Below are 27,360 nucleotides of genomic sequence, written 5' to 3'. Positions count from 1 at the left end.
TACTGACTTGAAAGGCCAAGTAATAAACTGTTTCACTTATATTCAAAGCTATTCCATAACATAGGCATTTCATTACTTTTAATTCTAACTAAAAATATGTGAAAGCCAAATTTTGCTGTAATATAATTTTACTGTGTCAAAAAACTACTAACCCTCCTATGTCATTAATTCAACTATGATTATAATAAACTTTACAACTGAGGATAATTCATTAGGGACATATTTTTCATGTCTCTTTCATAAGGGATTTAATATGAAAAAAATAAAAATCTTGATTATTCTTGATTACAAAGCAGACCAACCATTTAAAGAATATAAAGGGAATTATTAGGTATGGTGGAAACCATCCTTCCTTCTGTCCAATAAATACATAAAAGACAGTTGTAAAAACAAAACAAACTTCAAATCATTCTTAGTAATTTTGAGAAAAAAAGAAAACATGGCTAAAAGAACATTACTTATGCCTTCTATAGCAAATTCATTCTCTTAAGATAACCATGCCCACCCTTTATCTTTGAAAGAAAAATAAAGTTATATTACTTTTAATAGGGAAAGTTCCCTTTCAACTACTAATAATCATTTTTAGCCATATTTATTATAATAGAGTTTTGGTTTAAATAGAATCTGGAAAATCCTTTACAGTGCATAAAACAGTCTAAAAACTGAAATGTCTTCCAAGTTCTATATGATGGTATATATTTGGATTATTTAACAACTAAATGTTATTTCAATTAAAAGCGTCATCTAGACATCTATGTGAAAGATCTCACTTCTTACATACATTTGCTCTTATTCAACCCTTAAGAAGGGCTGATGTTCTATACATAATTTTATTACCAATGCTACTGCAATGGTCTACAGTAAATACATTCAATTAAAGGACATAAAACAAGCAGCACCTGGGTAGCTCAGTTAGTTAAGCATCTGACTTCAGGTCAAGTCATGATCTCACAGTTCGTGGGTTCAAGCCCGGTGTCAGGCTCTGTACTGATAGCTCAGAGCCTGGAGCCTGCTTCAAATTCTGTGTCTCCCTCTCTCTCTCTCTCTCTGCCCCTCCCCTGCTCTCACGCTGTCTCTGTCTCAAAAATAAGTAAAAAAATAAAAAATTAAAATTAAAATTAAAATTAAAAATTAAAAAAAATTAAAAAAGGATATAAAACACTAACACATATTTTTATTACAAATGTTTAATCATGTTTATAGTAATTTTTTTTCTTCTAAGGACTATATGCTTGAATATTTATTCTCACCAGAAATTATATTTTATGTAATGATAGTTAGAAATGGGTAAAATAATGTGAAAAGCTCAGTAATTATCTGGGGAGTAACAATGGAACCAATATGAAACTTATCCAAAACCAAAATATATGAAAAACAAAGGTAAAATGTGAAAGTGTAACAGTTTCTAAATGATCATGTAATAGGATTCCAAAGGAGCATTTCCTCTGTTTCCTGTTGTAATATATAATTTAAACATTGTATGTAATGTTTTAATGTAAGTAGTATCTAAATTCTTGATAAAGATGATGGTTGTACAATTCTGAATATACTAAAAACCACTGAACCATACATTTTAAATGGATGTCTTGTAAGTGAATTAAATCTCCTAAAAAATAAAGACTCTTATTTATATCTTTAAAAAGGAATAAAAACTTTTTTGCTCAAAGTAGTAGATAGTAAACACCAGCTAATTAAAACACAGAAGTGTGTGCAATTTAATATCAGCTTCTTGATAGCTGCTACTACAAAAACAATGGGAAATTTGCTCAACTCACACTTAAAATTTGAAATTATGTGGAAAAGGAATAAATGGTATTTGGAGGGAAGCATTAGCTCTATGCCATGCTTCATACCAAAAATTTCCAGATGCAGTTAAAAGTAAAAAAAAGAAACCATAAAATTAGAAGTATCAGATTATGGGATTGGAAAAAGCTTTATAAGAATAAAAGTCATGGAAGAGATCACAAAAGATTGATCTGAGGAAAAAAAATACTTGTGTAGGTAAAAATACAGAGTTAAAATTAAAAAACAAACTAGAAAAATCTATTTGCAATATATGTCAAATGGTTAAATTCTTAATTTGTAAAGCTCTCTTACAAATCAAAAGGAAAAAAAAACAATACTCCAAAAGATAAATGAACAAAGGCCATGAACAGAATAGTCACACAAAAATACAAACTGCCAGGGACACCTGGGTGGTTTAGTCGGTTAAGCATCCGACTCTTGGTTTTGGCTCAGGTCATGATCTCACAGTTTGTGAGTTCTGGCCCCATGTTGGGCTCTGTGCTGACAGCATGGAGCCTGCTTGGGACTTCTCTCTCCCTCTCTCTCTGCCTCTACCTGGCTTGCTGTCTCTTGCTCTCTCTCAATAAACAAACAAACAAACATAAAAAAATACAAATTGCCAACAAACATATGAACATGGATTTCAACTTCATTAGAAATAAAAAATGCGAATGAAAGCAAGATAACAATGACAGAGATAATGACTGACAGATTTTTAAAAGTATGAGAATATATAGTGTTAGCAGAAATGTGAAGCACAGGCGTTCTAGCACAATTCTTGTGGTAGTTCTATGAAGTAATTTTATTTTTTATTCCCTCCTAAATAATCACATTACATTGTATTCGACTTAGTAGCATAATTCCTTACTTTTCTGGTTTTAAGTCTCTATAGATTATTCCCAGGCTATGTAGATGGTCTAAAGCAAGTGCAAGTTCGGCCAAGTAGAATTTGACATCTTCTTCTGTGAACATCACCTAAAATAAAATAATAATTTTTCTGTCTTTATTTTCTTTCTGTGTCTGTAGTTTTTATTTAAAATTCCATCCTAGAGTTCAAATATTCAAAAATTATAAATATGCTAGCCACATGTAGTTTTATCCACAATTTACTTATGAAAGGAATTTGCAAAAATTATTGAATCAGTTAACTAATCACTTTCTAAATGCTAAATGTGCACTGTGGGAGAAATAATTTTACATTTTGTTAAGTAACAACTATATTCAGATTGTGACACTACTGCCCCACCACAGTAACATCTTAGAAATGAAAAATGATCTTTAAAATGTATGCTGAATTTCCACTACTAATCATTTAAGGATATCTTGATACATTATTGCTTCTGAAAAACTATAACTGAAAGAAGCAGGACAAAAGACAAAGAATTTATTAATTTAAAGTCCTACTTTCAGAACAACTTCAAAAAGGAGGAAAAGAACTCTTTTTGGCTCTAATTCCTTAATATAAGAATCTTGTGCCACTAGAGAAAATACAATAAACACAATATTGAAATATAACAAAGCTTTAGTTAAAACAGGATGCATATAGATAGCTTAAAAATAGAGATTAATTATATACCTCTTTGGATAAGCGTGTAAACAAATCTCCTCCCCTGAGAAAATCCAAAATAAGATACAACTTCCCTTCAGTTTGAAAAGCTGAATGAAGAAATGAAAATTTGTTTAATCTACCAGTTTTTTTTTTGGCTTATATTAGGTCAACTCATTCACAAATGAATATCATTTTTAAGCAAATTAATGATTATATCACAGATCTAAAGAGATTTTTATTTAGAAGATAACCAATGATTTTCCTAGTTTCCATGCGGAAATGTTAAACGTAGTGTTTCTTATTATGGAACCACTAGAACATTTGTTACATTTTCTTCAGGCAATAGTCTCTCAGGAATATAATAGTTTTAAAACATGTGATTAATAAGAAAAATTCCCAACATGGTCACTTTACCATGAAACAACAACAAAAAAACATGTCACTTAAGTGCAGAAAAAATGTGGGTTGGTTAGCTTTAATCACACATAATAAGAATCATCACAACTTTACCCACTGAGAAAAAGCACATATACCTTTGGGGAAAAGAAAGGTGATAAAAGCTTCAGGATGTGACATTAGGGATTTTTTCTTCCTTTTAAGAGAAGTTGGGCTGGGCTAACACATATGGACTATAAAATGCTGATACACTGTTATTAATTATTATAATAAAAAACAATGATTATTACCTATTCCTATGGCTACCACTCAGAAACATAAGTATAAATGCAATAAAAGCTTCTAAAGTTTAAGAAGTAATGGCTTAATTTCCATGACTTTATTTATCTATTAAACACATATAAATCTACACAAGCAAATATATACATTAATACATCTGAATGCACTCAGGGAGTGAGGCATTAGGTGGAGGAATGAGGCTGCAGGTGGTTCACAACTTACCATAATGCAACTTGACAATAAAAGGATGATTAACTTCTACCAAGATATCACGCTCCATTTTTGTCCGAACACGGTCTCGAACTACAAAATATTGCACATATGGCTATACTACAATAGCTTTCAGAGACAATCCTTAAGACAAAATCTCTTTGGGGCCTATTTTAAGTAAAATTTTGCTAAAATGTGAATCTACATTTTTATATATGCCAATAAAGCTATTTATACATACAAATAAAACTATGACTCTTTAAGTTTTAAAATTAATATATTGTTTACTAAATTACACAACCAGAAGAAATTGTTTGTATTTAAAAATCTGTGCTTTAACTTAAAAAAAATACAGATAACAACATATCAGATGTTGAGTCAGACGTTGGCTTTAAGATCAAATTTACAAACATTTTAATCAAAGTTATGAAAATGGCCAAAAAGGATTAACTTTTGAAAAACAAGGCATCCCAATGAAATACTAAAACATACACACAAAAACGGAATAGGTTTCACTACCCCTACACCAACCTTATCAACCAAATAAGCATTCATTAAGCATCTATAAAATGTGGCAGACATGGTGAAGGATGAATGAATATACTGAAAAAGGTCTATTTTTAGTTAAGGAAGAGAAGGAGAGGGAGAAGAAATAATGTAGTGCAGCTGAAAGGGCGAAGGCTTTCTGGAGTTACAAAAAATATCTCGATTTAGATCTGTGTAATACTGAGCAAGTTACCTACTTAAACTCTGAGTCTCAGTTATCTCTCATGGATAAAACAGGGATAACACCACTGTACCTTTGGGGGCTGTGTGACCATTTGAGATAAGGTTTGTACATCCCAGAGCCTGGTACATAGGAGGTACTAAATTAAATGGTAGCTATCGCACCATGAATACGGTAAAGGGATAAAATGACTTATTACCGGGAATAAGGAGTACAGGAATTCAGAGAAGGGAGAGATGAGTTTTACTTGCATGGGAAAGCTAGAAGGAAGAGGTGGATTTAGGAACTTTTAGAGTGGAACGTAGACGGGTGGGAAGGATCAGGCCTAAAGAAGAAAAGTCCAGGTATGGAGTACCAGTGCAAGTGAGAACATGGAGGCATGCATGAAGAAAAGAAAGCAACCCAATCAGTATGGAAATTGGGGAGGTGAAATTGGGAAGACCCAGATTCTTGATAATTCGGAATGGCACGATAAATTTATGTTTGATCCTGTAGGCAAAGCTCTCTTTTACCAACCAAACATTTCCTGAGTAAATTTTGTGTGTCAGGCACTGGGAGATACAAATACAAATAAAATCATCTTCAAGAAGCTCATAATCTGGTGGGAATGACAGATGAGCAAAAAAAAAAAAAAAATTGAATACATTCTGGTAAGTATTCTGTGTTGGCAGCTCAAGGGATTTGAGAGGTGAAAATAATCATTCATTAAAATTTTAATTTTTTTCTGTTGCATAAGAAGGATAAATCATAAATAACTTTTATTTTTCAGGCCAGAATGACTGAATGGTTGTGTCAGATATTAAGCAGAAAGAATGGGAAAGAGAATCTTTTGTGGGGGGAAAGAAGGGACAGAAAGATGAGTTGACTTTTTTTTTTTCAATTTAAAGTGACTGCAGATATTTAAAACACAGAAATAAGACCTCTGGAAAAAATAAACAAAGAAGCTAACACAAAATCCTATGTTTCCCATTCTACCAGTTTTCCACTTCTAACTGGGAGATTTTGGTGCCAGTGACTGGAAATGGGCAAACCAAGTATAGAAACTAATTACTCTTGATACCTATAAAGCTTTGTCTTTTAAATGACTTGTCCAGCTGGTGTATCAAATTCAGTATCAATCTCTTATTTCATTATCCTGTCCTATCACAACAACTCTGGTATCTTCTATTATTTATGTGAATGAGGTTCATCACCTAGGACTGCTAATAATTCTGCTCCAGTCTAGCCCACATCTGTGTTTTTTCTACTGCTACCCATATGATCTTGGATTCAGTTCCTATTACCTTAAAAGGTAGATTCCAAATTCCTACCTCTTTCAATAATTATACAAACATTACAAATCTTATCATTTAAAACTCACCTCTCTGTTCAGTAAGCAGCAAAAACATCCACCAACATACTTACTGTATATCTCTCTTCTATTATTCTACCACAATGAAAAGAACAATCATTTGGGAGTCAAGAGCTACAGTTTTTAGTGGCTCTGCTAACAAGTAACTGAATTACCTTAGTCAAATCCTTACACTGCTTGGGGACTTCCTGCTTCCTTCTCTATAAAATGAGAGGCTAGAGGGACCCCTGAGTGGCTCAGTTGGGTAAGCATCCAACTCTTGGTTTCGGCTCAGGTCATGATCTCACAGTTCATGAGTTTGAGCCCTGTGTTGGGGTCTGCACTGTCAGTGTGGAGCCTGCTTGGGACTCTCTCTCTCCCCCTCTCTCTCTGCTCCTCCTCTGTTCTCTCTTTCTCTCAAAATAAATAAACTTAAAAAAAAAAAAAATGAAATGCTAGAACAAGATGATTTTCAATTATGATTATCTTGTGAGGTGGTTTCCTTACATGTAACACTGATGAGACCTTGTTTAGTTGAAAATGAGCAGTGAGATATTGTCACTAAAGGATTCCTTCATTTTGTCTGAGGTAGGACTGTTTAATAATTCTAATCTGGTTTCTTTTACTTATGTAAAGACCTATTGACAAATATAAATCGTCCTACAATCAGGAGTTCTGAGGAGGATATACTGCTTTAGAAGAAGGCATGTTTTATATTGGTAAACTCTAAACCCTGAAATAGAATTTGTTAATAATGACTCATGCCGGCAAAGCAACTACATTCCTCTGAAATAATTTTTCTCATATAGTAGTTATTAGGTTTTAAATCCTCCTTGACTTGAACATGAGAGTGAACAAGAAGAAATGGTGTTTATGTTTCCAGGATTATATATTAAGAAACTGTTTAAGCAATGGTTTACAAAACTTTTAGGCCCACAGACTACTGTATTAGGACAGAAGTCCCCACAAACTCAACCTCACACTACTGACTTCTATTTGACTCCACTTATTGAATTAATAGGAACTCTGAAATGGAAACAAAGAGACTTCTGCTTAAATATAGATGTTTTACTTTCTACTTTCTTACAAACCCCCAGTGAAATTACATTAATGGAACAATTATGCATAAACTCGTAAGGACAAAGAACAGGAGAGGAAGCAAGAGCAGAAGATGACTAAGTGGTAACTTATACAGTAGGTAAGAGAAAGCTAAAAGCTAAGACTAAGGGAATGAAGCCAAGGAGAAATAAGCAAATTCTTGCCAAAGAACCCTTTCCAATTGGTTATTTGGTACTTCACTCTTAAATGAGAAAAAGTTAGCAAAGGACCCATAGGCATTTGAGGAAAGGCTCTAAAGATGAAAAACAGCTCTCAAAATAAATAGAAAGAAAAAGGAATATGGTGAAACAGAGACAATGTAAAGAACACAAGAAAACTTAAAAATCACCCTTGTCATTTATATCCACCAAGAGAGCAAAAACCATATGGCACCCATGAAAAAGAAGCTTTAAAAGGGAAAGGGGGAAAGGAACCATTATCTTCAATAAACTACAAAGAAAAAAAGTGTAGAAGAACTCACAGATTAAAAGACTTAAAAGAGATTATCGACCAACTACAAAATACAGATTTTATATAGATCCCGATTCAAATATACTGCAAAAAGAAAATGAATCATAACAATAGGCATAATTGGAAATGTGAATACTGACTGGATATCTGTATATTAGTTTTTTAGGTATAATGTTAGAGTTGTATCATTTCTTTTAAGAGTTTTTATCTTTTAGAGATACATACTAAAATATTTATGGAAAAAATTGTACAATGTCTGGGATGTGCTCCAAAGTATCAAAAGAGGGGGAAGGGGAAGAACACAGATGCAAAAAAAAAAAAAAAAAAAAAAAATTGACCGTGAACTGGGAAATGCTGAAGCAGCAAGGAGGGTATATGGGTGTTCTCTATATTCTTTGGTTTCTTTCTTCTTTTAAATTTTTTTAATGTTTATTTATTTTTGAGAGAGAGAGAGAGAGTGTGAGAGAGACAGAAAGAGAGAGAGAATGAGTAGGAGAAAGGCAGAGAGAAGGGGAGAGAGGATCTGAAGCAGGCTGTGTGCTGACAGACCAACACGGGGCTCGAACTCACGAACTGTGAGATCATGACCTGAGTTGAACTCGGATGCTTAACCAACGGAGCCACCCAAGGTGCCCAATTCTTTAGTTTCTTTCTCTAAATGTTTGACACTTTCTTTCTTTTAAAAAAATTTTTTAATGTTTATTTATTTTTGAGAGAGAGAGACAGAGACAGCGAGCGAGTGGGGGAGGAGCAGAGAGAGAGGGAGACACAGAATCTGAAGCAGGCTCCAGGCTCTGAGCTGTAAGCACAGAGGCCGACCTGGGGCTTGAAATCACAAACCGTGAGATCATGACCTGAGCCGAAGTCAGACGCTTAACCGACTGAGCCACCCAGGCGCCCTGACACTTTCTGTAAGAAAAAGTTTTAAAAAATGGAATAGAGAACAAGGAAAATCTAGGAAATTAAAAACGGTGGTAGAGGGGCACTTGGGTTGCTCGGTTGGTTAAGCATCCAACTCTTTATTTCAGCTCAGGCCATGATCTCATGGTTCGTGGAATCGAGCCCCACATCAGGCTCTGCACTGACAGTGTGTAGCCTGCTTGGAATTCTCTCTCTCCCTCTCCCCCATTCCCTCTCTCTCTCTCTCAAACAAACAAACAAAAATGATGGTAGAAACAAAAAGGTCAATAGAAAGGTTGAAAGACAGTTGATAATATTTCCTAGGATATAGGGGGAAAAGGACAAAACTGGAAAACAGGAGGGAAAAACAAAATTAAGAAATGATCCAGGAGGTCCAACATATTCAAAGAGAAGCTGTTACAAAATAGGGAAGTAATGACAAAACACTCTGCCAGAACTGAAGAAATGAGTTTCTAGAATGGAAGAGGCCACCCCATACCTGGTATGATGAATTTTAAAAGTCCACACTAAAGAAATACCACTGTACAAGTTCCAGAACACCAGGGATAAAGTATAGAGTGATTCTAAAGACTTCCAAAGAGGAAAAGCTGCTTACGCACAAAGGACTGAAGTCAGAATTGCAATAAACTTCATAACTGCAACACAGGAAACTGGAAGACAATGGAAACAATGCCTTCAAATATCGGAGGGAAAATTATTTCTCACCTAGAATTTTACACTCAGCCAAATTATAAATTAAGCGAGGGGCAGAATAAAGACATTTTAAGACATTCAAGGTCACAGAAAAATTAGAATCCATTCACCCTTTCTGAGGTAGCTACTAGAAGATATGTTGCACCCAGACTGGAAAGTAAACTGAGAAAAAGGTAGAAACAGAATTTAGAAAATGAGATCTAATACAGCAAAGATGTGAAGGAAAAGTGACTCCACTATACTATTTGGCTCTGAGGAACAGTATGTACGTACGTATGTACGTACGTATGTACGTACGTACATATGTATGTATGTATATATTTATGTAAATTTAGTTGTTTATTTTTGAGGGGGGGGGGCGGAGGGACAGAAAGAGAGGGAGAGAGAAGATCCCAAGCAGGCTCCCCGCAGTCAATGCAAAGCCTGACGTGGTGTTCAAACTCCCATGAGATCAAGACCAAAGCAGAAACCAAGAGTCATACACTTAATTGACTGAACCATGCAGGTACTCCAAGAAGTTTTTATAAACCTGCAATAATGAAAACATTACTGGGAAGACATGAAATGGGGAATTGTGTGTGGGTGATAGTATGAGAGAACTAAATCCTAATCTTCCATGTTACGAAGTCAATAAATTATAATATCACCAAATGAAAACAAAGAATTGCAATAAAGAATACTGAATGTGGAGGTAAATGGCAGAAGCAGCTGTTGAGTAGACAGACGAAAGTCACTGTCTCTGAGGGTCAACAACTGGATGGGAGGGGTTGGTAAAGCTCTGCTATTTTATAAGATTCTATATATAAATTACTTTGATAAAAATAAAAATGGAGTTTAAGAATACATTAAAAATTATCTGACAGTTTACAATTCCAATATTTTCAGATATTTTCACTTTTCTATGATTTCTTCTATAGCTCATATCCGTATAATTTTACATACTTGTGGTAGCCAAATTTGTTACAATTGTTTACTTTCATATTTTCGTTAAGTTCATTTTGGGGATTATATTTGAAATATTTCCTTTAAGTAATATTCTATTAAATTATATGCTATATTAAAATATTCCTCCATTTTTCAATGTTTGTGTGATTTCTAAATTATCAACATTATAAATTAATGTTGCTGTGAGAACTGTCAAGTACATGAATTCTTTCTTTGAGATTATTTCCTGAGGTTAATTTAGCAGCAATAATGGCTCTTTGTATTTACTGCAAAACCACTTTCCAATTTATGTTGCCATCATATAAAATAACTCATTAAAAAATTTTTTTTTAACATTTATTCATTTTTGAGAGACAGAGAGAAACAGAGGGTGAATGGGAGAGGGGCAGAGAGAGAGGAAGACACAGAATCCGAAGCAGGCTCCAGGCTCTGAGCTGTCAGCACTGAGACCGACTGGGGAGCCCAAACCTACGCACCGTGAGATCACGACCTGAACCGAAGTGAGACACTTAACCGACTGAGCCACCCAGGGAACCCAATATCCAATTTTTTACATGTATTTCTTTATTAGCAAAATGAACATTTTTCCAAAGATTATTTTATCCCCCTGCATAAAACTTATCCTGAAATCCTTTAGGTAGAGGTTGTAATGTTACCTTTTAGGAACTCCTATTAATTGTTACTTTTACATTTATTAGTTGGAATTCTACTATAAGGAAGAGCCTTCCCTTTCTCCATATTACTTAATATATGGATCAATTCATGGATTTTATACTATCACTATCATGAATTGTTGCAATGTTCAAATTGTCCTAGATTTGGCTGTAGGGGTCCTTTACTGATTCTTTATATTATTATTTTGTAATATTTGAAGTGAATAATTTCATGATTTCCTATTTATACTACTTTTCATTTTATGAAAAACTAAAATTTTTGAAGTGTCAATTTATTTGACATTTGTAATTTGCTCAATATCTCTTCACAAGTTTCTTAGATGTGTTAATTTGTAAAATCCACTTAGACTGTTCAGTTAGATTGTTATATTTCTTATGGCATAGAGTTTAAGAGAAGACTAATTTTTTTCCAGGTTGCTCAGGAATATTTCGAACAAAACTTATGAAATCATTATTTCTCAATGTTCTGTATACCTGGTTTGTCATACAGCACAGCAAGTATTCAATATTTTTATAAATACATTAAAATTTAATATGTAATACTTTTTTTCATTCCAATTCACATTCAATCAGTGTTTACTGAGGGCATAAAATATGCCACTTTCCTTTTTTTATTTTTTATTTTTTTTCCCTTTTTTAAAATATGTAATACCTTTGTGATGTTTTATTCTGATTTGTATGCCTATATTATTCCCCCCAATAACATAGTGAATTATTACTGTTTTAAATAAGCTTTAAACCTGAGAGAGCTTATTCCTTTCCCATTCTTCTTTTTTCAAATATTTTTTGAGGTGTATGCTTTGTTTCAAATGAAATTAAAACAAATTTTTTTTTAATGTTTATTTACTTTTGAGATAGAGAGAGACAAAGCATGGACGGGGGAGGGTCAGAGAGAGAGGGAGACACAGAATCCGAAGCAGGCTCCAGGCTCTGAGCTGTCAGCACAGCTCGACGCGGGGCTCGAACCCACGGACCGTGAGATCATGACCGTGATATCATGAGCCAAAGTCAGACGCTTAACTGACTGAGCCACCCAGGCGCCCCTCAAATGAAATTTTAAATATTTAAAAGAAAATTCAATTGGAATCTTGAGGATATGGAGCTAATTGGATGGATGGCTAGATGAATACTGGGATTCTTAACAACAGTTGGCCTTCTGTAAAAGGAATTGGGCATTTATTTTCCTTCCTGATATCTTTTAGATTTTTCAGTTTCATAGTTTATGTATGTTATGCACTACACAGATCCTGTTAAACATTTGAAACCTACTTTTGTTGTTTTTGTGAATGAACTCTCTTATGTAAGTTCCACCTATGGAGTTTTTTAAAAATTAATTTTGAGAAAGGGGGGGAATGAATGAGTGGGAAAGGGGCAGAGAGAGAATCCCACGCTGACAGCGTGGAGCCCAACACAGGGCTTGATCTCACAAACTGTGAGATCATGACCTCAGTTGAAATCAAGAGCCGGACACTTAACCAACTGAGCCACCCAGGCGCCCCTCCACCTATGCAGTTTTATAACATGGAATTCCTAAGCATAAAGTCATAGAAGTACTGATATAAAGGAGGGCACTGAGGATAAAATTTAATTTCCTGGTCCTAGCAAGAATCAATTATGTAGTGTTCCAGGAGTAGAGACTGGATAGGAAAGAAAATACATTCAGGAAGGGAGCAAGAGAAAGGAACCAAAGGATGTTTATAGAAAAATGTGGAATTTCTTAGAATAATGATATCCAGAGTGGGTGACTAGCTTGGAAGAATAACATCAGAAATAATAAATGATCATCACAGATATTCCTTTCAGAATATTCTAAAATCTTTAAAATTACATGTAAATTGAAGAAGAAAAAAATGATGTTGGGAATCAATACAAAAACAACTAGAGGTTATGTGGTAAAATAACCAATACTGCTACATAAAAGGAAGATGTAAATATTTTAAAAACTATGTATAATTTCCTCTAAATGACTATTTACCTGTAACAGTCAAATCCTACATTAGATTGTTCAAAATCTGAGGCTTAGTATAAAAATTTACTTGGAGACCAAGATGATAAAGTCCTTAAAATAAACAGTATTTTGCATCCAGTAAATCAGTACGTTTTCAAAACATTAAAATAATGACATTAATTTGAAGATGAATCAAACCCAGTTTGAATCTTCTCAACTTCTACTTGCATAAGCCCAAGACGAATTTACGATACTTCTTTTATAATATGGCAACTCCCATTCTCACTAGCCATGATTCCTAGCCCAGTAGAAAAAATTCACTAAAAGAAAGTCTAAATTTAAAGACAGTAATAGGAACAGATTCAGAATGTAAGTAACTGGCCTAGGAGTCACTGGAGATCTACTGAGACCTTTCAGTCTGTTTACACTACACAAACGTTATAAATAGTCGCAGCACTTACCTTTCAAGGTGGCCTTCTTCAATACTTTCATGGCATAAAGCTGTCTAGCATCAGAGCCTGAGATTTTTTTGACTAAGAAAACCTGTATTTAAATGAGAGAAAGAAAGTTTGACAAAGTATCACAAACGACACCACTGTTAAAAATGAGACCCTTTCTATAATACAGTTTATTATTAGAAAGATTCTAATACACTGTAGAGGCCAATTTCCCTTATGTATCAATTATAAGTACAATGAGTTGTAACAGCTGGCTATAACTTGAGGTGTCAACATAAGTGAACACAGTGTTTTCTTTCTTTTTGTTGTTTGCCAATTCTCGAAAAGCATGTCACATATAAGACACAAATAAAAATTTTTAAGCTATGTCATAATTAGATAAAAGTCTAACTTGTTTAAAGTATAACACAGGTGGTCATTGCTCTGCTTTTAACAAAACAAAAATTCTTCTGATTCCATAAAAATTGTCACACAGGAGTTCCCCTTGACCACAATTTTCTGTTGATACAATTATTCATTGATGATTGGTCTTTGTATGAAAACTACACATAAATTTCTCATTGCTGGGCAGAACAACTTAAAACAGTTACACTGAAGAAGGTTATTCACAAATATTTTTTTAAATTTTGATTATTTATCTTTATTTATTTTTGAGAGAGAGAGAGACAGAGTGTGAGCAGGGGAGGAGCAGAGAGAGAGAGGGAGACACAGAATCTGAAGAGGCTCCAGGCTCTGAGCTGTCAGCACAGAGCCTGATGCCGTGCTCGAACTCATGAAATGTGAGATCACGACCTGAGCCAAAGTCGGCGCTTAACCGACTGAGCCACCCATGCACCCCGTTGACTGTTATTTATTTAATATTCTAGTTTTAAATTCTTTTTTAAAAATAAAATTTATTGTCAAATTGGCTTACATACAACACCCAGTGCTCATCCTAACAAGTGCCCTCCTCAATGCTTATCACCCATTTTCCCTCCTCCCACCCCACCGTCCACCCTCAGTTTGTTCTCTATATTTGTTTCTTGTATTCACAAATATTTAATGTGACTTAAGCCAGAACCCCACCTTTCAAAAATCAAATTATCACATATATCTAAATATGCAAAACACAGTTCCTAGGTATGTTACTGAGCTTCTTGACTTTCCAAATATTTTTAGCTCCTTTCAAAATACAGTGTGAAATTTATGCAAAATGAATAAAGTCTGCTGTAAATAATTCATGGTCGTGCTATATAACATGGCTAATACAAGACTACCTATAAATCTCTTCTATTCATTTTGATCATTAGGCTTGTGATCTTTTTTTAAAAAGTTTTTATTTAAATTCCATTTAAATAAAATGGGCACCTGGGTGGCTCAGTCACTTGAGTGCCTGACACTGGCTCATGTCATGATTTCATGGTTCGTGGGTTCAAGCCCCATGTCAGGCTTTGAGCTGTTAGTGCAGAGCCTGGTTCAGATTCTCTGTCTCCCTCTCTCTCTGCCTCTCCCCCAGTCGCGAGCTCTCTCTCTCTCAAAAAAATTAAATAAACATTAAAAAATTCCAGTTAGTTAACATACAGGGTAATAATAATTTCAGGTGTACCACATAGTGATTGATAATCTTTTTCATGAAATCTTTACACATACTTGCTAAATGGACCTGAATTTCAACTCTTTTTTCTACCTGTTCTTTCCTAGCAGTGTTATTGAGCTGCCACAGATGGGAAAAGAAGCAATTATATTCAACAATTAACTTTAAGGTCAGCTCTCAATTATATGCACTAGCATGCCAGGTTATTAGCGCAAAATTAAAAAAAAAATACTACATTCAACTGATTCTAGGGCAAGGCAGAGTTCCTCACTTTGAGAAATTGTGCTAAAGGTGATTGGCAATGACCTCAAGCCTAGTAAAGAGCACTACAACTTGCACAGAAACCCTGATGCATTGGAGGTTCCTCTCCCCAAACCAAACCCCCCATCCTATCCCCCTCTGTGATGCTCCACTCTTTAGCTCCTTGTAGCCAGTTAGCACGGAGCCAAACTAGGGAGAAAAAAAGCATTCTTAATCAGGTTCCTAAGATGGAATGACATTCAAATGCTAAAGGTAAGCAAAGATTATTAGTATTTTTGAACAGAAATAAATTTTAATTAGGTGGAGATAATTAGGATTTTTCTAATATTTATTCTTAAGATTCCCTAACCAAGCTTCTTTGTGCCATTGTACAAGAAAAATTCTCCCTGTGGATTGCAAACTTTCTTCACCCTTCTTTGAAAGTACTTTACCACATCGGCTGCCTGGGTGGCTCAGTTGGATAGGCATCCGACTTCAGCTCAGGTCATGAGCTCATGGTTCATGAGTTTAAGAACCACATCACGTTCTCTGCTGTCAGAGCAGAGCCCACTTCAGATTATCTATGTCCCTCTCTCTCTGCCTCTCCCCTACGCTCTCTTTCTCTCAAAAATAAAATCATTTAAAAAAAAAGATTACCTTAATACTTTCAGCACATGTCAGTTTGCAAAGGACCTTCACAAGCATTTGTAATACATCATCATGATAATTTTGGGAGGCAGGAGGACTGAACAATGCCTATTTATAACTGTCCAAGCTAGGGCTTAGCGAGGTTAAATAATTTGACTAGTGTCACAGTGGATGTATTGGAACGAGAACCAGGCCAGCCACCCAGTTCTGTGCTCCTGCTTAGGGCACTATTAATGTTCCCTCTGGCAGGTTACCAGTCAATGTAGCAGAAGCAGCAGCGGTCCCAGATGCCATCGGATCTTCCCCCACCAGAGCATTTGTGACCTTTCGAACTCCCCCATGAAGCTATTCTAAGCTCTGACAGGTCATTCCTGTTTCCTTGGCTTACGCTGACTTTTTTGGATGAGTAAGAAAGGAGATGCTGTATTTTTAATGTTTGCTATTTATAGTAAGGTATTTAAATTACTTTTAAAGAAATAAAGGGAGATGCATGCTAACTTCTGGCAACTTAAATACTCTATTCCTTGAAAATCTAATATAGTATAGAAAGGAACCCATCTATTTGGGTTTATCTGTAATGCATTGCAGGATAATACAACTCCACAGCAGATATTATGTGCGTGGCCTTGTATCATTTAATTCTCACGACTAACCTATGAGGTCAGGACTATTATTTACTCATTGCTTCTTTCCAGAATTATATGATAGGTACTGTGTTGCCAGCTCAATGCTGAGACATGTTACAAAACATGTCCCCTGCACTCATGGAATGAATATATAAGAGACAGCCAATAAACAACTACACAAATGAAAAGCTGCAATTGTGGTGAGTGCTGTGAAGATGAGGTATAAAATGTTCTGACAGGGTAAAATAGAGGAATATGACCTAGTCAGAATGGCAGAGAAGACCTCTTTGAGATCATAAGCATGAGAGGAGTTAACAAGATGAGGAGGGGGTGGGAGTGGAGCGGAGTGTTGCATGCAGAGGGAAGTGCATGTGCAAAGGCTTTCTAGTGGGATGGAGCCTGGTGCATAAGGACTGAAAAAGGTGGACAGTGTGGCCAGAACACAGGTAGTGAAAAATACATAAAGTGATGCTGCTGAGGTAGCTAGGCGCCACAAAAAGGGCCTCTTCAGATTTCTTAAGAATATGTCTTTATCCTAAAGACAAAGGGAGGCTACTAAAGTATAAGATTAGCTCTTGTTGGCTGTTATGTAAATAGTGGCTTGAGAAAAGAATAAATTTGGGAAGCCCCAGTTAGGAGCCTCCTTCAATAGGCCAGGGAGAAATGGTGGTTCCATAGACTTGAGGAGTGGCAGTGGAGAAGAACAGGACAGACAAGATTTGAGAAATCATTACTAAATGAATAGGACTTACTGACAGATTAGATTGGTGGGGGGGGGGGGTGGCAAGAGGAAAGGGTAGGCAGTAGAAGGATATGTCAAAAATGACTCCCTAGTTTTTGGCTTAACTGGATACCATTCATAGCTACAGAGAAAAATGAAACAGGGCAGGTCTGGGGGGGGCAGGGGAAAAATCATGAGTTTTGTCTTAGACATGTTGAGTTTAAACTGCCATGGAGACACGTTAAGAGAAAAAAATATGCAGCTGTCCAGAGTTCAGAGCTTAGAGGCATGATCTAGATTGGAGATAGAAATCTGTTAAGACAGCTGTATATGGGTTATAATTAAGATAGTGGGTATAGAGAAAATAATTAGTAGGGAGTGTAGAGTGAGGAGAAGGAAGCTAGAATGGAACCTTGAGGAATTTCAATACTTAATGACTGACTGGGAGGAAAATGAGGCTCGAAGAGGTTAAATAACTTGCTCAAGAACATGAAGCAAGTTGAGCAGAAGGAAAAAAATTCAGATCCAAGTCTGACTGACCTATAGGGCCCAAACCTGCAACCATTACGTTATGCTGCCTACTTAACCTATATGTGAATTAAAAGCATCACTTTGGGGGGGGGGGGTTGAAAGAGGTTAAAAGCTGTAGTAAATTACCTATATTAACCAAGAATTGCTAAAGAGTCCCTCTAAAATACACAAGGAAGCTCAAGTATTGTTTTGAAGTTTGCAAAGCACATTATCTTCAAATGTCTCCTCACAGGGAGGTGGTAAGGAAGCACTGCAATGTGCAAGTTGAATGCAATCTCAGAATTTTCCTATCACTGAGAAACGGATTAGCAGAAAAATGAAGATATTGCATTTTGTGGAACAATTTTAGTTGGTGGGTTTGGGAAACATTTTTTGATAGTAAAGACAAACCTGGACATCACTGAATACAATGCAACCTTTGTATTCATTTTAAATTTATTTTATTTTTATATTTAAAATTTTTAAAAAATATTTATTTATTTTTGAGAGAGAGAGAGAGAGAGCGCGCGCGAGCACATGCAGTAGGCTCAAACTCAAGAACCGTGAGATCATGATCTGAGCCCAAGTCAGCGGCTTAACTGACTGAGCCACCCAGGTGCCCCAATATTCCTTTTAAAGACAAGATGTAAGTCCCCAAAATTTCATGACTCATATTGGCAATCCACACCCTAATTCCTTAGAAGTATTCATCTACTTTCTACTGGTATTAGGGATAGTCTGGAGGGAAAACTGAGACATATTGTGATAATGTATCTGCAAGAGCACCTTCCAATTCTACATGAGGACTCAAAAAGAGTATCATAAAGTGTACAAAGGGAATATTTTTTGATTTTTAATCATTTGCAAAGTGCAATTAAGAGAGGTCACATGTTCTTTTTAAAAAAATTTTTTTATGTTTATTTACATTTGAGAGAGAGAGAGAGAGAAAGAGATAGTGCACGAGAAGGGGAGGGGCACAAAGAGAGGAGACACAATCTGAAGCAGGCTCCAGGCTCTGAGCTGTGAGCACAGATGTGGGGCTCCAACTCATGAGCCATGAGATCATGATCTGAACCAAAGTCAGCTGCCCAATCAACTGAGCCACCCAGGCGCCCCTTAGAGAGGTCACATGTTCTTGAAGATAAAATGAATATGAAGTGAATACTGCCAATTTACAAACATTTCCAGTGTACTTTTCAATGACTTTATTCACTTTCCAACACTTACTGATAGTGAGAAATGTAAGAACACAGAAACACTGCTTGTAGGGAGATCAGTATTTCATAAAATAGTTCCATTCCCCATCTGTACAAAATACACATGAATTCCCCCCAAAAAACTTTTTAAAAACACACACTCATGACTTACCTTTCCAAATGATCCCTGCCCCAATACTTTTAAAAGTTCAAATTGGGAAGGATCTGCCTTTTCATGTCCTTCCTTTACATGATGTGTGATTGCAATTTCTTTGATACTGCCTTCTTCCTGTTGATGCAAATATAAAGAAAGAAAAGAGAGTCAGAGATACTTTCTCCGGCTAAAAGTTAAGAAATATAAATTTAACATATCATATTAGAAATCCTCAAATTATTATTTTTTTAAGGAAGCTTTATGCCCAACATGGAGCTTGAACTCATGACCCTGAGATCAAGAATCACATGCTCTACCCACAACATACTTTCAACTTAAATGTAAGAGAGAATAATAGCAGCCCACTACATAAACCAATTTAACTTCTACTTGACATTAGCACTGAGTATTTCCAACTCTTCATTCTTCCTACTGGAGATAATTAGAACTAATAGTTTCATGGGGTGAGTGCAGAGGGTGTAAAGAAGTCTGGAAACAGATTGGAGTAATCTGCTGTGCTTTGACATGTGCTTGTATTTGGTAGAACCAATGTTACACACACACACACACACACACACACACACACACTTTTTGGGAGATGAGTTGAAAAATATTCCAAGGCAAACATAGAGATTTCTACCCTCAGCAGGGCCATTTGAATCAGTATGCTGAAGTTTATTCTGTTGGAAATATGTTAAGATACTTTCTGTTTCTAGGACTACTTGAGATCTGACAGTGGAGAAAGGAATAGCTCTAAAACACAAAACCCAAAAAGATTTACCATTTGGACAGAGGATTAGACACAGGAAAAAAAAAAGTACTATTTAGCATAATGAACAGTGGAAGGTCTTGGGGTTAAGAAGATTTTTAATTTTTTTTAATGTTTATTTATTTTTGAGAGAGACAGAGACAGAATGCAAGTGGGTTAGGGGCAGAGAAAGAGGGAGACACAGAATCTGAAGCGGGCTCCAGGCTCTGAGCTGTCAGCACAGAGCCCGACACGGGGCCCGAACTCACGAGCTGTGAGATCATGACCTGAGCCGAAGAAGTCGGATGCTCAACCGAGCCATCCAGGCGCCCCTGGGTTAAGAAGATTTTTAAAGACAGTGGATGCTTCAGTGTATCTGAGCGAAAGTATCAGAAAGGAGAGAAAGGTTGAAAATACATCCAAGTATACACAGAATTTTAGTTACTTATTCACTCCGGGATTAGCAGATTAAGTATACCTTATTTAATCAAGACATGTACTATATGTTACAGCCAAAAACTACAATAAAACAAAACTCAGACTGTCAAAGACTCTTTTTACTTCTTTTTTTTGGGCCCATGGTGTTATTTTTCTGATTGCCTAAGTATTATTAGTAGAATCTAAATGTGCTGTACACAAATAATTCATTATTTTTATTATTCTTGTTTCATATAAATGTTTGAACTCAACACTGAGACAGAATGTTGGCTATATATGGAATTCAAAGATTTCTGAAAAAGAATATTAGGTATCCTAATGTGGCAGGTTTTGAAAATGAATAGTAAAAGGAAGAAAAGCTCCTATAACAGGTCAAAAAATATATCCAGGCCCAGCATTTTACTCTGTAAGACACAAGTTTGTAGGCTGTGCTACAGTGAGGCAGCTTAATCATGCTGGACTCTCTCAGAACTTTGGCAACAATAAAACAATCTCCTAATATGGTTTAGTCCTTTATTTTGTAATTTCACATGCACTACCCCCTTTACTTCTCACAAACATCTTGTGCAGTAGGTATTAGGGTAGGATCAAGCATTACCTGACTCTGAGACTCTGCCCCATTCCTGGGCACCCCTTCTCTGCAAATGACACCGGTGTACAAGGGCTCAAGAACGATAGCTATTTGTAGCTATATTAGCAAAGGCAGGAAGCAAATTACTAAATTCTTTTAAGAAAACTTTCAAAGAACAGTGCATTCGTGGAATTAAGTAAGATTTAGATTAAAATCCAGCAAATATTTATTAAGCACTTACCATGTACCAACTCTGGGTTAGGTACTTTTTCACATTTTTATCTTATACTTAGGCTTCATGACAAATCTCTAACTACATATCAATGTTAGAGTTGATAATAACAGGGTGGAGTATACCCCAGAACAAGCAAAAACATCTCAGAATTCTCTACAGACTCCCCCATTCCCCACTAGAAATTTGACAGACCTTTTAAAGGTCAAATGGTTTGAATATAGTCTGAAGTTTAAAGAGATTAAGTAAAAATCATAAGCCAGTAACTGGTAGACTTATGGCTCAATTCCAGGTTCTGACTTCTAGTGACTTCTAAAACAAGGTTTTTAGCATTATTCCACACTGAGAATGTCATAGGCTTCTGGTGGTTCCCCATCCAAGATCAATGGCAGGAACATACAGACTTATTCCCTTGATCTTTGTAACTGGTCTGTATCTCTTGGGTCAGTTAGCTAAAGTGATTAGAGAAATGTCTCAGAATCTTTGGTAGCATATCCTTACCAGCAAAAAATAAATTTTTTAAATTAAATTAGCATATACCCAATATTTGTACACTTATTGGCTTATAAATTATATATACTTTTGTATTGCTAAATTATATACCTTATGCATGGAATGAAACTATAAACAAGTTCTCCTTTTCTGTAACTCAAAGTGCTGTCACATCATATTTTAAAGACTAGTGGATTACAGACTTAAGAGGCCAAGTTCATGGGTTGGATTCCAGCAATGTGCCAGTTAGCCTCCTATGGAAAAAATCATCTGTTCAAGAGCCCAATGGGAATCTAACAGCCATTTATGCCCTTAAATCACGAGGCTGTGAAGAACTATACTCTACAAGGTTCTATATGTCTTACCAGTTTTCTTTCTTGGGTAAGTGGGATTTAATTTTAGGTTGCAATATTGTTTCATCTTTTATTTCATAACAAATACTATAGTTGTGTGTCACAATGATGCAACACAGGGAAGGCATCACTTAGTTAAAATGTTTTGCATTTTGTAGCAGGCATATAGAATCAAGCCTTACTTTCATAGTGAGAGCTACAATCAGGTCATGGATATCAAAATAAACAGCAGTAACTATTTAAGAAAGATTTCATCTTTGATGACTACCCTTCCTTTCCTCTCTTGTCAAACAAGTTACCAAAAACCATGGAATCTTCCTTTGATCCTTTCATTCAACAAACATATACTAAAATATCTACCATGAATCAAACATGGTAATGGAAATATCCTTTCTTTTCTTTTTCGTTCCTTTTCTTTCTTTCTTTCTTTCTTTCTTGCTTTCTTTCTTTCTTTTCTTTCCCTCTCCCTCTTCCTTCCTTCCTCTTTCTTTCTTTCTTTCTTTCTTTCTTTCTTTCTTTCTTTCTTTCTTTCTTTCTTTCTTTCATCCATTTCCAACAGCATCACTCAGGTACAATCCTTCATTACCTTTCCTGTGGAAAATTGAAACTAGCTTGGTTACTCAGAATGCTCCTTTGTGCCACTGCCAGTCCAATTTATCCTCCTGACAAATTCGTTTTCTAAAAGGAGACAGCTCCAGTCATATGACCAGATGGCTCAAACACTCTTCCGAGTTTTCCCAAATTAAATGCACTGCTTCACCTTGGAATTTGAGGCCCTCTACAATACGGCTGCAACTTAGTTTTCTGGTATTTTCTCCCAACATTGCCTTACATGTAACCTTTCATCAACCTGGGTTACTTCCTGTTCCTTAAACGTGTTTTTAAAATTAAAGTAATATGTGCACACAAATGACAAATCAAATAGTGACAGAATACCTTATGATGAAAAGCAAGTCTCCTTTCACCCTCATACCTAGGCCTTTAAACAAAAGTTAGTTCTTTCTGCACCTTACTTTGATAATTCCTTGTTTGATTAACTTTAAGACAATGCCTGCTGATTTAAAAAAAAATTTAATGTTTACTTATTTTTGAGACAGAGAGATACAGAGCGTTAGTGGGAAAGGGACAGAAAAGAGGGAAACACAGAATCTGAAACAGGCTCCAGGCTCCAAGCTGTCAATACAGAGCCCGACACGGGGCTCAAACCACGAACCTGAGCCAAAGTTGCACACTTAACCGACTGAGCCACCCAGGTGCCCCAAGACAATGACTGCTGATTTAAAAATTAGATGATTCACTTATATCCTTTTATCATCTTTCTCTCCACTGTTTGATAATTATATTACTTCTACATAAACTTTTCTTTTTTTTTTTTATGTTTATTTATTTTGAGAGAGAGTGCCTGAGCAGGGGAGGGGCAGAGAGAGAGAGAGAGGGAGAGAAAGAATCCCAAGCAGTCTCCAAGCTGTCAGTGCAGAGCCCGACACAGGGGCTCCATCTCACAAACCCTGAGATTATGACCTGAGCCAAAATCAAGAGTTGGACTGAGCCACCCAGGTGCCCCAAACTTATGTTTTCTCTTAGTTTTGGATAGAATCCTAACTCCTCACTTTGTAAAACGAGGCTAATTAGTGCCTATACATTTTTTTCTCTCAAGCTTCCCCAATCTGCTGCTGATCGTATTTTTATTTTTATTAATATTAAGAAAATTAACATTCTCTGCTATAACCACAGCCAAATCCTTCACGTTGTCTCCACAGCCTGATTTTAAAAGCAGAAGGCTTATAAGCCAGCATCCACATATATTTTCATGACAATATATTGTTTAAATGTAGGCTAGAAAGTACATTTAAATTTCCTTTTATATGGGCCTGTAACAGTGACTTCCAAAACAATCTGAGGGGACTTAAAAAACCACCATTTCATCAAATGCTTAAATTCATGATACATTTTACTTTGAGTTCTATTGGGACCATGAATTTTTTGCATGTTTTTTTTTCCTGTTTGTAACAGCAGCACCCCCCACCCCCACCCCATCATTCTGGGGGGAGGAAAAGGTTAATCTGACCATTAGTCTTAATTTCTCCTTAACCCTTTACCATACTTCCCATTCTTCTGAGAGCACTCTCTTACTCTCCCATCAGGAATGGTTGTTCTCTAGGCCTTGCTGCGCAGCTATTACCTCCGGATACCTCTTCAGTGCTTTTCTGGTCGAATCCACTATTCTCAGTTTCCCATGTCTTTCTCTTTCTTAGATTACTCCCTTGTAACTTCCTAAGAAAGGTGATGTAGAAAAAAAACTTTCTGAAGCTTGCACATCTGAAGATATCTTTATTTTGTCTTCACATTTGTATAATTTGGCTTTGTACCAAATTCTAGAATAAAAACAATCTGGCCCCAGAACATTGACACCAATGATCCAATGCCCTCTAACAGCCAGGACTGCTACTGAAATGGGTGATGTTAGCCTGATACACATTTTTGGGAAGGTGAACTGGTTTTCTTTCCAGAAGCTTTTTTTTTTTAATTTCTTTTTTACATTTATTTATTTTTGAAAGACAGAGAGAGACAGAGCACAAGCAGGGGAGGGGCAGAGAGAGAAGGAGACACAGAATCCAAAGCAGGTTCCAGGCTCTTACCTGTCAGCACAGAGCCTGATGTGGGGCTCGAACTCACGAACAGCGAGATCATGACCTGAGCCAAAGTCAGACGCTTAACTGAGTGAGCCACCCAGGCACCCCTCTTTCCAGAAGCTTTAAGAATTTTCTCTGTCCTTGGACTTCTGAAATTACTCATTAGTGAGATAAATATGGGTCTTCTTTCCTTCTGAATGTTAGATGGTTAGTGAGACTTTATAATCTAAAGACCTGAATTCTTTGCCTCTGGGGGAAATCTAACATTTCTTTTATAATTTCCTTCCATCCATTTTTCAGGGTTTGTCTTTTTGCAACTCCTCTATTTAGTTGGGTATTGTATGTCTGGGATTGAATCCTGTATGCCACTTATCTTTTCTCTCCTATTTTCTGAGACACTTCCTTGATTTTATTTTCCCACCCTCATACTGAATTTCTTATTCTGGCAAATCTTATTTTATTTTATTTTGTTTTTAAAGAGAGAGGGAGCATGAGTGGGGGACAGGGAGAGAGAGAGAGAATCTTAAGTAGGGTCTGCACTCAGTGCAGAGCACCACGTGGGGCTTGATCCCACAACCCTGGGTTCATGACGAGCCCAAACCAAGAGTCTGAGGCTCAACCAACTGAGCCACTCGGGTGCCCTCAGCAAATCTTGTTTTAAAATAAATTTGCAAGTGCTCCTTTTCTCAATGTTTCTTTAAAAAAAAAATAGCAACTTTGGGCGCCTATGTGGCTCAGTCCGTTAAGCATCTGACTTCAGCTCAGGTCATGATCTCGCGGTTTGTGAATTGGAGCCATGCGCGCATTCTGTGCTGCCAGCTCAGAGCCTGGAGCCTGCTTCCGATTCTGTTTCCCTCTCTCTCTGCCCCTCCCCCACTCACTCTCTCTCTTAAAAATAAATAAAAAGTTAAAAAATTTAAAAAAAAATAGCAACTTCCTCCACTCCCTATCCTCTTCCCCCAAAATGGATGCAATCATTCCAAACCTCTTTGAGGATATAAACTAGAATTTCAAAAGTCTTTTTCTAAATTGGTGCTAGGGAAGTACAAAAAAGTGTTCTTGGGTGTGGAGACAAAAGATCAAGGCCTATGGCCCAAGTTCTGAAAATCTGTCACTGTTTTATCTTCAACACATGTTTTTGTTCCTTCCATGTTTAAATTTTTACTAGTTACATTAGTAAGCTATTTTCTACCTACTTTTATGTATATGTAGTCATAGTAGTATAAGAGGTAAAACATCCTTGGTTGGTATCTCAATGTCTAGCCTGTGCTTAATGTCACCCATGTTTCCAAGTTATGGGACCATGAGTATTTTAGAAATGAATTTGAGGTTCACCTAGGATGTAATATTGATAATGTTTGGGCAATCTCAGACAACAGGTAAAAAAGCAAACATGTGCTCTTCTAGCTCACACCTAGAATCCAATGAGATGGATGCAGAGAGGAATATCAAATTTGTGAAGTCAGGACTGACATTTGCATGTGAAAAACATATCTTGTCAATAAATCACCTGTTACTGAAATAAATCTGTCACATGAAAACATAGAACTAAAGTTTGACAGTTTATAAAATTGTGTTTTTGCCTGTAAGTACACAGAAAGCAACTATAATTTTAAGAAAAAAGAATGTTGCCAATGAAGTGGAGCACATATTTAACTTATATCCATTATTACTCTGTGAGGTTCACATATTTATACATTTTCTAGTACAAGTGTATTTTCTGCCCATTCATCATCACAAAAAAACTTACTTTGTGTATTTTCAAAAGTTATAGTAAATTCTGTATTTTTATTTTTACAAAGTCTATGTTTATTTTGTAAGTAAAGTTCTAGTTGTAGGCAAAACTGTGAGGCTGGCAGCTGTTCTATACCACAGCCCTGTATCATTTGTCTATACTATCACTTTTGGATATTTGCCGCCCCCAGCCTAGGTGTTCAATACCTTCAAGCTATGTATGGGAACTCATTTGTCCATTTAAACATTTCTTTCCTGAGTACCTAATACATGCCAAGCACTCTTCTAGGTCTCCAAGATATACAATAAATGAAACAGACCAAAATCTCTGGTGTTTTGGGGAGAAACCAAACAATAATAATAGGTATATTCATGTTAGAACATGATAAATATCATAGACAAAAGATATTAAGTTGGGTAAGAGGGATCAGAAGTGCAGAGATGAAAAGGACAGCTTCCAATTTTAAATAAAATCATCAGTGTAGGTTTTATTGAAAAGGTGCTATGTTAGTAAAGACCAAAAGGATGTGATGGAGTCAACCATTTGGGGAAAGAGCATTTCAGGCAACAGACAAGCCAGTGTAGAGGTCAGTGTGGGAGCATACATGGAAACCAGTGTTTGCGTAAGAGAATGCAAACGAGAAGAAGAAAATAGGTCGAAGAGGGAACTAAAATTCAGGAGGCTCTGTTGTTTCTGCTTCTTTCTGATTGGTTCAAATACAAATGTTTCTGATCTATGACAGACTCTCTTAGAAGGCAACTCAGATCATGAGCCAGGTAGTGTGCTAGCTGTTACAGATACTAAGATGAAGAATAGTGGGGCGCCTGGGTGGCTCAGTCGGTTAGGCATCTGACTTCGGCTCAGGTCATGATCTCGGTGTTCGTGAGTTTGAGCCCCGTGTCAGGCTCTGTGCTGACAGCTCAGAGCCTGGAACCTGCTTCGGATTCTGGGTCTTCCTCTCTCTCTGCCCCTCCCCTACTCATGCTCTGTCTCCCTCTGTCTCAGA

At 36.2% G+C, this 27,360-nt stretch overlaps 1 protein-coding gene across 7 annotated transcripts in view; it reads right to left on the bottom strand.

Moving 5' to 3' along the window:
- RPS6KA3 (ribosomal protein S6 kinase A3) overlaps positions 1-27,360 on the bottom strand; it is a 124,993-nt gene that overhangs the window by 39,825 nt on the left and 57,808 nt on the right. For all 7 annotated transcript variants that reach the window (XM_081794333.1, XM_081794328.1, XM_081794327.1 and 4 more), the window contains 5 exons: positions 19,171-19,287; positions 13,488-13,569; positions 4,232-4,312; positions 3,362-3,441; positions 2,654-2,760 (listed from right to left, as the gene is read on the bottom strand). In XM_081794333.1, the coding sequence (XP_081650459.1) occupies positions 2,654-2,760; positions 3,362-3,441; positions 4,232-4,312; positions 13,488-13,569; positions 19,171-19,287 (467 nt within the window). The remainder of the gene's footprint in view (positions 1-2,653; positions 2,761-3,361; positions 3,442-4,231; positions 4,313-13,487; positions 13,570-19,170; positions 19,288-27,360) is intronic.

Source organism: Panthera onca, chromosome X (assembly GCF_046562875.1).
Source record: "Panthera onca isolate mPanOnc1 chromosome X, mPanOnc1 haplotype 2, whole genome shotgun sequence".
NCBI classification, from domain to species: domain Eukaryota; kingdom Metazoa; phylum Chordata; class Mammalia; order Carnivora; family Felidae; genus Panthera; species Panthera onca.
The sequence above is the reverse complement of the archived record's forward strand: the minus strand, read 5'-3'. Positions and strand labels throughout refer to the sequence as shown.